This window comes from Microcaecilia unicolor, chromosome 2 (genome assembly GCF_901765095.1).
Source record: "Microcaecilia unicolor chromosome 2, aMicUni1.1, whole genome shotgun sequence".
Classification (NCBI taxonomy): Eukaryota; Metazoa; Chordata; class Amphibia; order Gymnophiona; family Siphonopidae; genus Microcaecilia; species Microcaecilia unicolor.
This window is the reverse complement of record NC_044032.1, coordinates 219,436,737-219,448,852: the sequence shown is the minus strand read 5'-3', so window position 1 is coordinate 219,448,852 and position 12,116 is coordinate 219,436,737. Positions and strand designations below refer to the sequence as shown.

General features: G+C 44.6%; 1 protein-coding gene across 1 annotated transcript in view; it reads right to left on the bottom strand.

Annotated features, from left to right (window-relative positions):
- LOC115463316 (guanine nucleotide-binding protein subunit alpha-14) overlaps positions 1 to 5,760 on the bottom strand; it is a 460,483-nt gene extending 454,723 nt beyond the window's left edge. Inside the window, exon 1 of the mRNA XM_030193719.1 lies at positions 5,473 to 5,760. Within this exon, the coding sequence (XP_030049579.1) occupies positions 5,473 to 5,593 (121 nt within the window). The 5' untranslated portion in view covers positions 5,594 to 5,760. The remainder of the gene's footprint in view (positions 1 to 5,472) is intronic.
- Between the last annotated feature and the right edge of the window lie 6,356 nt (positions 5,761 to 12,116).

Below are 12,116 nucleotides of genomic sequence, written 5' to 3'. Positions count from 1 at the left end.
AGAGAGTGGAAGTGCATGCATGATTTAGTAACTGGAAATGGGTAAGGGGTAGTCTGTGCAAGAACAAGGGCTATCACATCCCCTAAACACTCACAATTAGCACTGCTTTTCAGTGTGAAGGTACTGAGAGATGCCAGGAGGAAAGGATAGATCAGTGAATTAAGGCAGGCTTTTCTACAACCCAAATTCTAACCTACCTGGTAAAACTATTTTAGAATTCAGACAGTCTTAGAGCAGAGATGAGGCAGGAGAGTGACAATCCAAATGGAAAATACACTGGACATTTGCACTCTGTCTTTTAATGCAACACTGATATTAATAACACTTTGAGAAATTCAGGTTTCCTTTAGAACAGGGGTTTTCAACTCAGACCTTGAGTCACACCCAGCCTGTCAGGTTTTCAGGACCTCCACAATGAAATGCATGGGATACATTTGCATGCACTAATTGCACTGTATGTAAATCTCATGCATATTCATTGTGGCTGGGTGTGTCCTCAGGACTGGATTGAGAATCCCAGCTTTAGAACAAATGAAGCTATTAATGCTGTCCATTTCCCTACTGCTATGTATTTTACCACTGAGGCAATGCAAATGTTTGACATTTTTGACAACTCCCTTTACCTGGTCACTCCTACCAGTAGGGATCTGCATAAACTGAGGGGGGTGGGTTGTGCTACTTGTCAACAGAAACCTGGACAAAGCTGTAACCTGACAAATTCTAAATATGAATACAACAAAACAGCTGAAAGGTGAACTCTAGAAATGGTTTCTAACAGAGAAAAAATGTGCATAGATAATATGTCCCACATTAATTCTGCAGGACAGGAGAAGTTTTAAAAAAGTGTTCCATATTTTATGTGGGACTTTTGCACTCTGGCTGTTTGTCCCTGAACACATTAAAGATTCGACTGTTGACACAAGAATGCTTGTCACACCAGGAGAAAAGAAGCCCTTGATCAGTTTGTGCTTCCAAAAAGTCCATTACATGATAATATAGATAAGAATAGAAAAATATTTAGTAAACTTTGGTGCCAGTCTAAATCTTTTCAGCAGCCAGGACAAAATATACGTTTCCTTGTAACTTTCTGTTTAGCTCATTTTTTTTAATTATGTCTATTTTTGGTATCCTTGTTGGTTTTTTGCTATTTTTCAGGTTTGTAGTTCGTGCTTGGTACTGCTCCAGGGAGTACCGCTTACACTGCAGTGAGCCCAGGTCAGAAAAGCTGCTGCTGCTGTGGTTAGGCTCTGAAGGAGCCACCATCACTGCCAGAGTGGAAGAGAGGTTAGAAAGGTCAGAAAAATATTAAAACCACCAAATGAGCAATATACAAGCATACAAGAAAATCTACAAAAGTTCAAATGCAAGAAATGAATATAAAATTAAAGAAGTGCATAAGAGTAGCCATACTGGGTCAGACCAATGGTCCATCTACCCCAGTATCTTGTTTCCAACAGTGGCCAAGCCAGGTCACAAATACCTGGCAGAAACCCAAAACGTGGTAACATCCCATGCTACCAATTCCAGGGCAAGCAGTTGCTTCCCCGTGTCTGTCTCAATAGCGGACTATGGACTTTTCCTCCAGGAACTCGTCCAAACCTTTTTTTAAACCCAGTTACTTCATCCTCCGGCAAAGAGTTCCAGAGCTTAACTGTTTGCCAGCAGCTTTTCTGACCTGGGCTCACTACAGTGCAAGCAGTACTGCCTGGACCAGTACCAAGCACACCAATTTTTAGCTGTCCAGGTGACCTGACACTGGAGAATTTTGCCCATTAGCCTGCCCCTCCTCCTACCCCCTGCCTGTGCTACTGTAGTTCAGGGTAACTGGTCACTTAGAGGTGTAGCCAAGTCAGTGTGCAGCCTATGCTAGGAAACTTTTTTTTTGTTTTTGGTTTTTTTTGGCCACCACCACCAATAATTGAGAAGGTAACAAAGACTTGCTTCTATATATTTATTAGTTGACATTAGCTTCTCGAGACTGTGGCATTACACTTAGCACAATTTTGTTCAAGTCAGCTTCATCTGCCATCTCCCCTTTTCGGATCTCTAGTACTCCACATGATTGAGAACAGGAATGAGTTAGGGAATTCTACAACCCAGGTCCACCCATCTGCCCTTCCCACTGCCTTCTCTACAAATCTGAACCCCCATTTAAACTCTGTTATGGTTTTGGCTACTTACAACCCCCTCCTGAGTAACAGGTTTAGTTTTAAGCACTGTCAGTAATGCATCCCCAAACCTGACTTGCAGCCCCTCTCAAAAAAAAAACTCTGTTAACAGCAAGTCCCAGTTGTTCTAGCAGCTCTGACAGATTGCTGCCCGAGACACAGACCTAATACATCCGTGTACAAATCCAGCCAGGCCTCCGCTGGTAAGTTATTCCACACACATCAACTATCCTCCAAGTAAAGACGTTTTTCCTCACCCGTAATAATTCTTGTTCTACAAATTTTACCTCCGTTATCTAAATTAAAATTATTTAAGATGACAAAGGTTTTTCCTATATTGGATAGAGAAATATGTCTACAAGTGCAATGGGACACTTTGCAATTACCTACAGTAGTACTACAAGTTCTCTTTGCTTTAAGCTACAAAGCATAATTCATTTCAGTGCAACAATTTACAAAACTGCCTGGCATCCAGAAACAGATTCACATAACGAACAGATTAAAAAAAAAAAAAAGCAGCAGCAAAAAAGGAATGAAATTGTAGATACATTAACTTTTCTAGTTTTTTTTTATAGTACTGTACTGGGATTCTGAGCAACAGTACATTCATTAGAGAAAAATAAAATCTTCTCTACAAGTTGCACACCTCATTTTAAGTAAAAAAATAAAGGACATGTACTTGTGTTTTTATTCTGTGCTGTCTATACCAACAAACCTTCTGCCCTTTCTCTCAAAGACTATTTGGAGAGATAGCCTAGCGCACTTTAGTAAAAGGGCTCTTCCAACAAGCAGATTAACGCATGGTTAACAGCCAACACACAAACGTGGGAACAGCTCTTGCATTATATTTTGCCACTGCCATGCACTACACCGTGTATTTTTAACTTAAGGGGTCCTTTTACTAAGCTGTAGTAAAAAGTGGTCTGTGGTAGTGTGGACCCGTGAAATTGGTGCGCACTGGGCCATTTTTTACCACTGCTGGGAAAAAGGAGGTTTTTTTTAATGGGGGTAGTAAATAGCCGCGCTGTAAAATCAGAAGTAGCGCGTGGCTATTTACTTCCTGAACCCTTACTGCCACCGACCAAGCAATACGAGCTCACGTGCTACTCATGCGGTAATCAGGCAGCGCACGCCAATGTGCCTGTGCTCCAGATTACCACCGGGAATGCCCCCACGGTAGAAAATTATTTTCTACCATGGAAAACAGCACATGTCAACTTCAAAACTACCAGAGGGCACCCATGCTACCCCTGCTGACCCGTGCTACCCACTTGTTAGCCCTTACCACTGCTTAGTAAAAGGGCCCCTAAGAGGCAAAACTATAGATGGAGCATGGGCAGAGAATGGGCTTGGAGAGGTTGCGCCACTTAAAGTGCACTAAATAAAGTGCAGTTAGAATGGAACCAGTGGTGTTCCTAAGTCGACTACCACCTGGGGCGGATCACCGCTGCGCACCCCCACCCGATGCAATGACACCCCCGACGCATCAACCCCCCCCCCCCCCCAGTGCATTCCTAGCTGCTGGGAGCAGCCGCGCGGTTGCTCTCTGCACCCCCAGCAGCGTGCACCCGGGGCAGACCGCCCCCACCGCTCCACCCTTGCTACGCTACTGAATGGAACCACTTACCGCCTCCTTAATAGACAGTGCTAAGTGGTTGCGTGTTAACTGCTACTGTATCAGTACAGCATGCTAAGGGAACTTTTAATGCAGGACTCGTATTGAAAAATGCAGGGCCACTCCCAATAATCACATTAGTTTTGCGGTTACCATGCATTAAATGTCCTGCATCTAAAGGGCCCCACAGTGAGGACCAGATTAAGTTCTACACCTACAGAATGGAGAATTGGGAACCACAAAGTGGCAAAGGGCAGGAGGTGGAGCAAGGTGCCTTCTCAGAAATACTTCCACCTGAGGCATCTGTTTTTCCTTGCATATATTAACACTTGCACTTTGCAGGTTTGCTGCTGTCCAAGAGTTCTGTTCTTAAAAATCCACTAGGACAAAGGTTCACACAACTGGGTGTCAAATTTTAAATCAATAAGGCATATGATTCATAGTAAAATTGTTCAAACAACATAACTGTGTTATAATTAATAAAATAAATATTCATCGCCTGTTGCTTTACTTTCAGAGACAAATTTATTATAATTTGGAAACAACAAAGTGCTTTTGTTTAGTGAGGTTTTATTGCTTGACATGTTTTAGATTATCACAGTAATAATGTAGTAGTTATGAATGTAAATGTACAGTTATGTTTTGTAATTTAAGGATTGGGATATGTTATCAGCTATGTGTTTTTAAAAAATAATAAAACTGGAAGAAATAAGACTATAATATGGTCTACTGCTCTAACACTTCTTTTTGCACTGCTTTTGAAATACAGCCTTAAATATTCACTCCACCCTTAAAATAACGGAGGGTAACTTAAACCAGCCAGCTATAGTTTATTCCCACAAGCACCCCCCCCCCACCCCACCCCACACACACACACACACACACACACACAATGACATTTTGGGTTAAATACAGACTCTTGAGAACACTGTCCAGTGTCTAGTAACTTTGGCGACAACCCTTCCCTCCAAGCATGAGCTATATCTGGCCATTTTGAAAAGAGAAGGGTTGTGCTACCTATTAGAAAGTTGTTTTGCGACCCCAGGCAACAGCCTGCCCGGTCGCGAGACCCTTCAGGGCAGCGGCTCCCCTCCACGTCGCCCCCGCCCGCTGCCAGGTGCGCGAGGGCACCTCACCGCCACCCAGTCCTTATCTCACTCTGAAGTCTGAAGTAACGCACAAACTGCACCGCACGGCGCTCGCAAAAACGTACCCGGGCCAGGCCCCACCGTCTGCTACCCATCGCACTCCTCCAGGAAGACGCACGTGATCTGGCTGGAGTAGGAAGGTAAACTGGGCATCACTGAAGCGAAAGAAGAAAAAGGAAGAAAAAAAAAAACGACCACCACTTCCATCTGTATTCTTATGCCTACCCCCTCTAAACTTGCTCCCATCATACACGGGACCAAGTGTCAGTGTTTAGAAGTAAAAGATTTGTCTCTAGTTCCAGGAATTGGCCATATTCCATTTGCTTCTGAGAGAACAGAAAGGCTCGAGGATGCCAACAAATGCAAGAAATGGAAAGAGGCATCATCACAGCCCCCGCCCAAAATGATTTTTGTTCATTAAAACCTCTCAGCCAGTCCAATCCTTAAGCAAAAAAAAAAAAAAAGCCCCCATCCCCCAATGAGTCCCAAAAGCTGACAAGCAAAGAAGAAGAACATTATTTTAGTAAAAGCCGCCACCTACCCAGAAGCAACAGTTTCAACTCTCTCCTGGCATCTTTCTTGTCCCTGCGGAGCTGTCTTTCAATTTCTGCATTTATCCTTTGCGATTCCTTCTCTTCAGGAGATAAGCAGCAACCCGCCATGACAAAAAAAAAAACCCAAACCAAAACAAAAATTAAGGAGAGGGGAAAATGCCGTCTAAAAAGCAGTCTGTGTATTTGCTCTCCCTGCCTTTCGCACACAGACCAGTAACATTTAATACAGCGATCGACCGAGGAAGCAGATCTCCTCTTGGCAAAGGCAGGCACAAGCTGCTTCTCGATCCACCAGCCCTGTGGGGATTTTTCACCACGTCCCCTTCGTGCCCCGAGAGCAAGGCAAAAGACAAGTCTCCCTCCTCTCGGGCACTGCACCGTCTGTCAGCAGTATTTGCCTTCCTTTTCCACCCTCAGCGCTAGCCAGCACGCACTCTTATAACTCCCTCTTCGGTATCCGGGCACGCATGCAGCCGCTACAAGAAGAAGGGGAGAATGCCCCAGAAAAGTTTGCAAAGATCAAGAATCCTCCTTTTTGCAAAAAAAAAGGGAAAAAAATATATCACACGCTGTTTTTCCTGTATGCAAACAGAAGGGGGAGGAGGAGGGGCCAAGCCTGTGTGAAGACTCAGGGCTGCTGACTAGGAAGGGCGGTGGGAATGAATGTAGGGAAGTGTTTCTGTTTCCTGCTGGAGCTCTTAGAGGGAGGTTTGCTGCGGGCGGAGCATCTTGCCTCTGCCGCCCGCCCCCTCAGTCCCAGCCTGCAATGACGTCTCCCGGCTCCTTTCTGGTGGGTTTTCCTGCCTTTTTTTTTTTTAACCAGAAGCCCTGCTTTTAACAACAGCAGAAGCCCTGCTTTTAACAACAGGCCTAGGGAAGGATGCACATAAGCCTCTGGTACGCACGTACATCCTCGGGAGACGTCTTCCTCACTCATTTATTCTCTACCGTTTCCTAACGACTGTGACATACAGTAATATATGTCAGAATTGTTAGTGAGGAATTCAACAGTAAAACAACAACAAAAATGTCAACGGCGCTTAGCCAAGGCAAAATAATAAAAGTTGTGTGGGGATAGCAAGGAAGCCGTGGTTGTTTTCCAGGGGTGGTGCATTGCGATCTGTATAATGAGGGAAGGGATTGGGGTCTTGATACACTGTCTTTCTGTGGCTTTTGCAAATACATCTAAGGTGGTTTACATACTACATACAGGTACTTATTTGTGCCTAGGCAATGGAGGGTTAAGTGACTTGCCTGGAGTCACAAGGAGCTACAGTGGGACTCAAACCCACTTTCCCAGGGTCAAGGTCTGTTGCACTAACCACTAGGCTACTCCTGCCTCAGGGGGCTACTAAAAGATAATAAAACAATATATAAACTAGAACTTAAGATATACATACAAATACAATTGAATGTGCCAGGGGCGTAGCCAGACACCCAATTTTGGGTGGGCCTGGGTCCAAGATGGGCGGGCAGAAGAACTCCGCCTTGTCTCACAAGTGATTTGGTCTCTCCCTCTCTCACCTGCATGCCATATTGTCTCTCAAACATCCCCCCTCCCCTGCATACCTTTTAAATATCAGATTTTCACCGGCAGCGAGCAGCAACTAATATACACTGCTCATGTTGGCCCCACAGCCTTCCCTCTGATGCAACTTTCTGTTTCTGCATAGGTGGGAATACATCAGCAGAAAGGCTGTGGGGCCCGTGCGAGCAGTATGTATCAGTCGCTGCTCACTGCAGGCGAATATCTGCTATTTACAAGGTATGCAGGAGGGACAGTTGTTGGGAGTTTTCAGCTGGTAGAGCTTGGAGATCCCTGCCAACCACATCACAGGTGTGCTGCTACTGGGTGGGCCTGAGCCCAAAGTGGGTGGGCCTTGGCCCACCCAGGCCCACCCTTGGCTACGCCACTGGAATGTGCTGGTGTGCATGCCAGAGAAAATATTTACATAAGTGCATTTGATTAGCAATCGTTATATGTGCAGTGAAAGCAAATGTGTGCATATGTACAGTATTCATTTAACATAAGTGTATATTGATACAATTAAAAAAACAATGCATATGTACTTGTACAAACATCAAAATAATTTTAAAACAATGCATATATACAAGTACAAACTTAAAAAAGTTAAGAAACAGCTATCTTTATGGAGCAATCTAGGAAAAACTAAAACCATGGTGCAATGTGAGCCGCAAATGTGTAAAAGCTAAGACTTTACAGGCTCATTTTCAAAAGAGAAAGACGCCCATCTTTCGACACAAATCGGAAGATGGGCGTCTTTCTCACAGGGGGCACTGCAGTGGACTTCACAAATTGCTCCCAGGTGCATAGCTCCCTTACCTTGTGTGCTGAAACCCCCAAAACCCACTCCCCACAACTGTACACCACTACCATAGCCCTAAGGGGTACAGTGGGTTTCTGGTGGGTTTTGAAGGGCTCACATTTACCACCACAAGTGTAACAGGTAGGGGGGGGGGGTGGGCCTGGGTCCGCCTGCCTGAAGTGCATTGCAGTACCCACTAAAACTGCTCCAGGGACCTGCATACTGCTGTCATGGAGCTGGGTATGATATTTGAGGCTAGCAAAAAATATTTTTAAAGATTTTTTTTGTTCAGAGTGGGAGGGGATTAATGACCACTGGGGGAGTAAGGGGAGGTCATCCCCGATTCCCTCTGGTGGTCATCTGGTCAGTTCGGACACCTTTTTGAAACTTGGTCGTAAGAGAAAAAATGGACCAAGTAAAGTTGCCCAAGTGCTAATTGGGGACACCCTTCTTTTTTCCATTATCGGTCAAGGATGCCCATGTGTTAGGCACGCCCCAGTCCCGCCTTCGCTACCCTTCCCACACTCCCCCGTGAACTTTGGTCGTCCCCACGACGGAAAGCAATTGAGGATGCCTAAAATCAGCTTTCAATTATGCCAATTTGGGAGACCCTGGGAGAAGGATGCTCATCTTCTGATTTGTGTCGAAAGATGGGCGCCCTTCTCTTTCGAAAATAAGCCTGATAGTTATATAATATGGCCCAGTTCACCTAAATCTAAGTGCCAGGAGTTAAGCCAGGTTTTTGTTGATGCAAATGGGCGTGTGCATATTTAGCGCGATGATATTGACTAAGCGTATTCTATATATCGCACGTAAATCTTATAGAATACACTGAGGCGAAACTGAGTTCCACACGGATTTTTTAGGTGCCATATATAGAATCTGGCCCATAGTGATTGCTAATCAGATGCACTTATGTAATGTCTTCTCTGGCATGCACACCAGCACATTCAATTTTATTTGTATGTATATCTTAAGTTCTAGTTTATACTATGAGGCAGGCATAGTTTATGCAAATACACCCCTTGTCGGGTATTTCCAATAAAGAACTCTTGGTTGTTCCAGTCTTGTGGGCCCCTTTGTGGGCTTTTTGTTTTTGTTTTTTGGGGGGCTTACATTTGTGTCTTTGTACTTTGGAAGCCTCTCTTTTGTCAATCTTTATAGTCAGACACTACAAATATTGCACTGCTTTGAGATCTAGGACTGGCCAAAAAGTGTACCTTGTGGAACTGAGTAACTTGACAAATCTGTGATCCTTTGTTTTCCCCCGAACCAGTGGCGTTCGGTGACATTTATAGCAGGGGATTCATGAAATGTGCTAAACATTTGTGCAACACATACCCTTAATTAAGATTAATGTACTCACTGTGCTGAGCAATGTCACCTCTTGGTCTCTTTCTGAGAGTCACCTATAAAGTTTGCCACTTCTCATATTGACTTCTGTGTTGATTTGAAGAAACCTAAGTTCTGCATTGCCATCACCTTTCCAAAATCTATCCTTCATAGTTATACACAGATTGATGAGTAACCACTGTTCCCGTTCCTCACAAAAATTAAAATTATTATTACCCCATTATATCCCACAGGAGGTAGAAATGGTGGAGGCACTGGGCTATGAACCTAAAGAAGTAGTGCAGCAGCGGCAGGAAGAGGTGGCAGCATACCACTGACAAACTTGGAAGGAGGGGGGAGAAGGAACATGTGGAGAGGCATAATCGAAAGGGACGCCCAAGTTTTGCAGAGGACGTCCTCGCAAAACGTCCCTAAGAGGAGGTCATCCCCGATTCTCTCTGGTGGTCATCTGATCAGTTCGGGCACCTTTTTCTGGCTTGGTTGTAAGAAAAACAGGACCAGGTAAAATCATCCAAGTGCTCGTCAGGGATGCCCTTTTTTTTCCATTATGTGTCGATGACGTCCATGTGTTAGCAATGCCCAAGTCTCGCCTTCGCTACGCCTCCGACATGCCCCCGGGAACTTTGGCCATCCCTGCGATGGAAAGCAGTTGGGGATGTCCAAAATCGGCTTTCGATTATACCGATTTGGGCGACCCTGTGAGAAGGACGACCATCTTGCGATTTGCGTCGAAAGATGGGTGTCCTTCTCTTTCGAAAATGAGCCTGATAGTCTCACAAACTGTGTGTTTCTTGGTTTGGCTCCCTAGGCAAACATATTTGTGCCTTCTTCCCATCCAGGAACCCTATCCCCCACCATCATTTCACCTCTCCAGAACTAGCAGCAAAATGAACACAGCATAGCTGTGAGTATGATAACATTATAGTTTGTGAGTGAGCATGGAGACTATGCAAGCACATGCTTAATGGTTAGAGATGGAGAGCTGCCAAGTTACCCAGTTCCAGGAGGGAAATTTTGAGACAGTCCTGGATTTCTGCAACTCTATTCTGGTAAATTATAGGACCTGAAGTGCTGATTTTAGTGGTGGTATCAGGGACTACAAATAGAGCACTGAATTGAGATATACGTTCAAAAATAGGACTGACCAAAAAGTTTCCCTCCTAGGGCTGGGTAACGTGGCAGCTCTTGGACTGCCTGAAAGAGTGACATTGAAGGGTAATGTGTCTAAGGTATACATTTACAAAATTTTACATGTGATAAAAGGTTCACAAATAGGAAAAGCAAAATAAAATATTTTAGCTTTTTTTTTATGCTTATGAAAGAATTTAGGCAGATTGGAGGCTGCATTAGGACAGTGTTCAAAGGAATTTACCCAGGTATTTTAATTGTTAACAGGGTATATTCCATGGGCTGAAAATTTCATTGAGCTTCTTCACTCCAACCCAGATTTTCAAAGGTAAAATTTATTTATATGAGCCTGGCCTCACCAGAAACACAGAAATGTACACAAGTGCATGCACTTTCTAGCTCTCTTTTCTAGTGTTACCCTGCTGCTCATGTGCTCATTCAGATAGTGCCGTTCCCCCCCCCCCCCCACCCCGGGGTCCACCAGCATGTAAAATTCTGGCATTTACTGCCAGTCCTTTTCATCAGCTGACAGCAGACCGTTCACATTTTCCACCATAGTCTTCAGTACTACTCTTTTTCAACAATCTGCCGCCCCCCCCCCCCCCCCCCCCCGCCCTCAGGGCTGCCAAGAGACAAAGCAGGGCCCGTGCATGCCCCCCTCTCCCCCGGGCTTGCTTACTTGCTTGTCTTCTCTCCTGCTAGCTCCTCTCTACTGCACTTCTTCCTGCCACATCCAAACAGGAAGTACTTTACACAGGAGGCGGGATGTGGCAGGAAGAAGGACCTGTGGATGGCAGAGCAGAGTTAATGCGATAACTGCTCTGTGGCACACAGGAGCAGGAGAGCCATGTTAGTGCTGGATGGGCACCAGGCCCCCCCTTGAAGGCCAGGCCCTGGGGAATTTCCCCTACTCCCCCCCTCTTGGCAGCCCTGCCCTCCCTTCTGTCCCAGCCCCAGAAAACTCACTGGTTCTCCATGGATCAGATCAGATAGCCACACAGATTAATTGAAATATTTATTGAAAATAAATATAGGGTAGAGGATGTTCTGGGTTTCAGTAAACCGGGTCCTTCTACAAGCTGAAAATTAAAAAAAAAACACATTAAAACACTTTACTTTGCATGTCCCTAGCTTCCTGCTCCTATCAATGAGTTTGAAATAACCCATAACCATGCCCCCTGTCAGTTTTTTTTCTGTCTGCTATCACAGAATGACCCGAGTCAAATTCTTGTCCCTAACGTGCTTCTATTATTATTATTATTATTTGAGACGGGGTTTAATTTAGCATCTAGGATTTTAACTATGTCTCATTCAAAGCCAGGTTTCAAAGCTTGTACTAAGTGTACAAGAAACCTTTCTGTCACAGACCCTCACAGTTTATGCTTCCGCTGTTTGGGTGTGAACCATGACGTAAAAATCTATGACAACTGTCTCAGTATGTCTCAAAAAACTCTTAACATACGAGCTTTGAAGTTGAATATGTCAGAACACCATTGTTAGAAAATTCAACTACTATCTCTGAAAAGAAACGTCGTAAGACAAAGTGTTTGTTGTGCCCTGAAAATGGCAAGGACAAATCAAGATCAAGTATACGTAGTATCACACTTATGCTATGAGTTTATCTTGTTGGGCGGACTGGATGGACCATCATCTACTATGTTACTATGTTTGTCTGCCACAGTGGTGTCAACTCCTTTTAACATCAGGACATTGCTTACACCTGCTCTCCCCCTCGCTAATATGCCTGGGGATCAGGTTTCTCAGCTGTCTGCTCTCCCCCTTGCCTCTGTGCCCAGGGATCAGACTACAGCATTTACACTGGC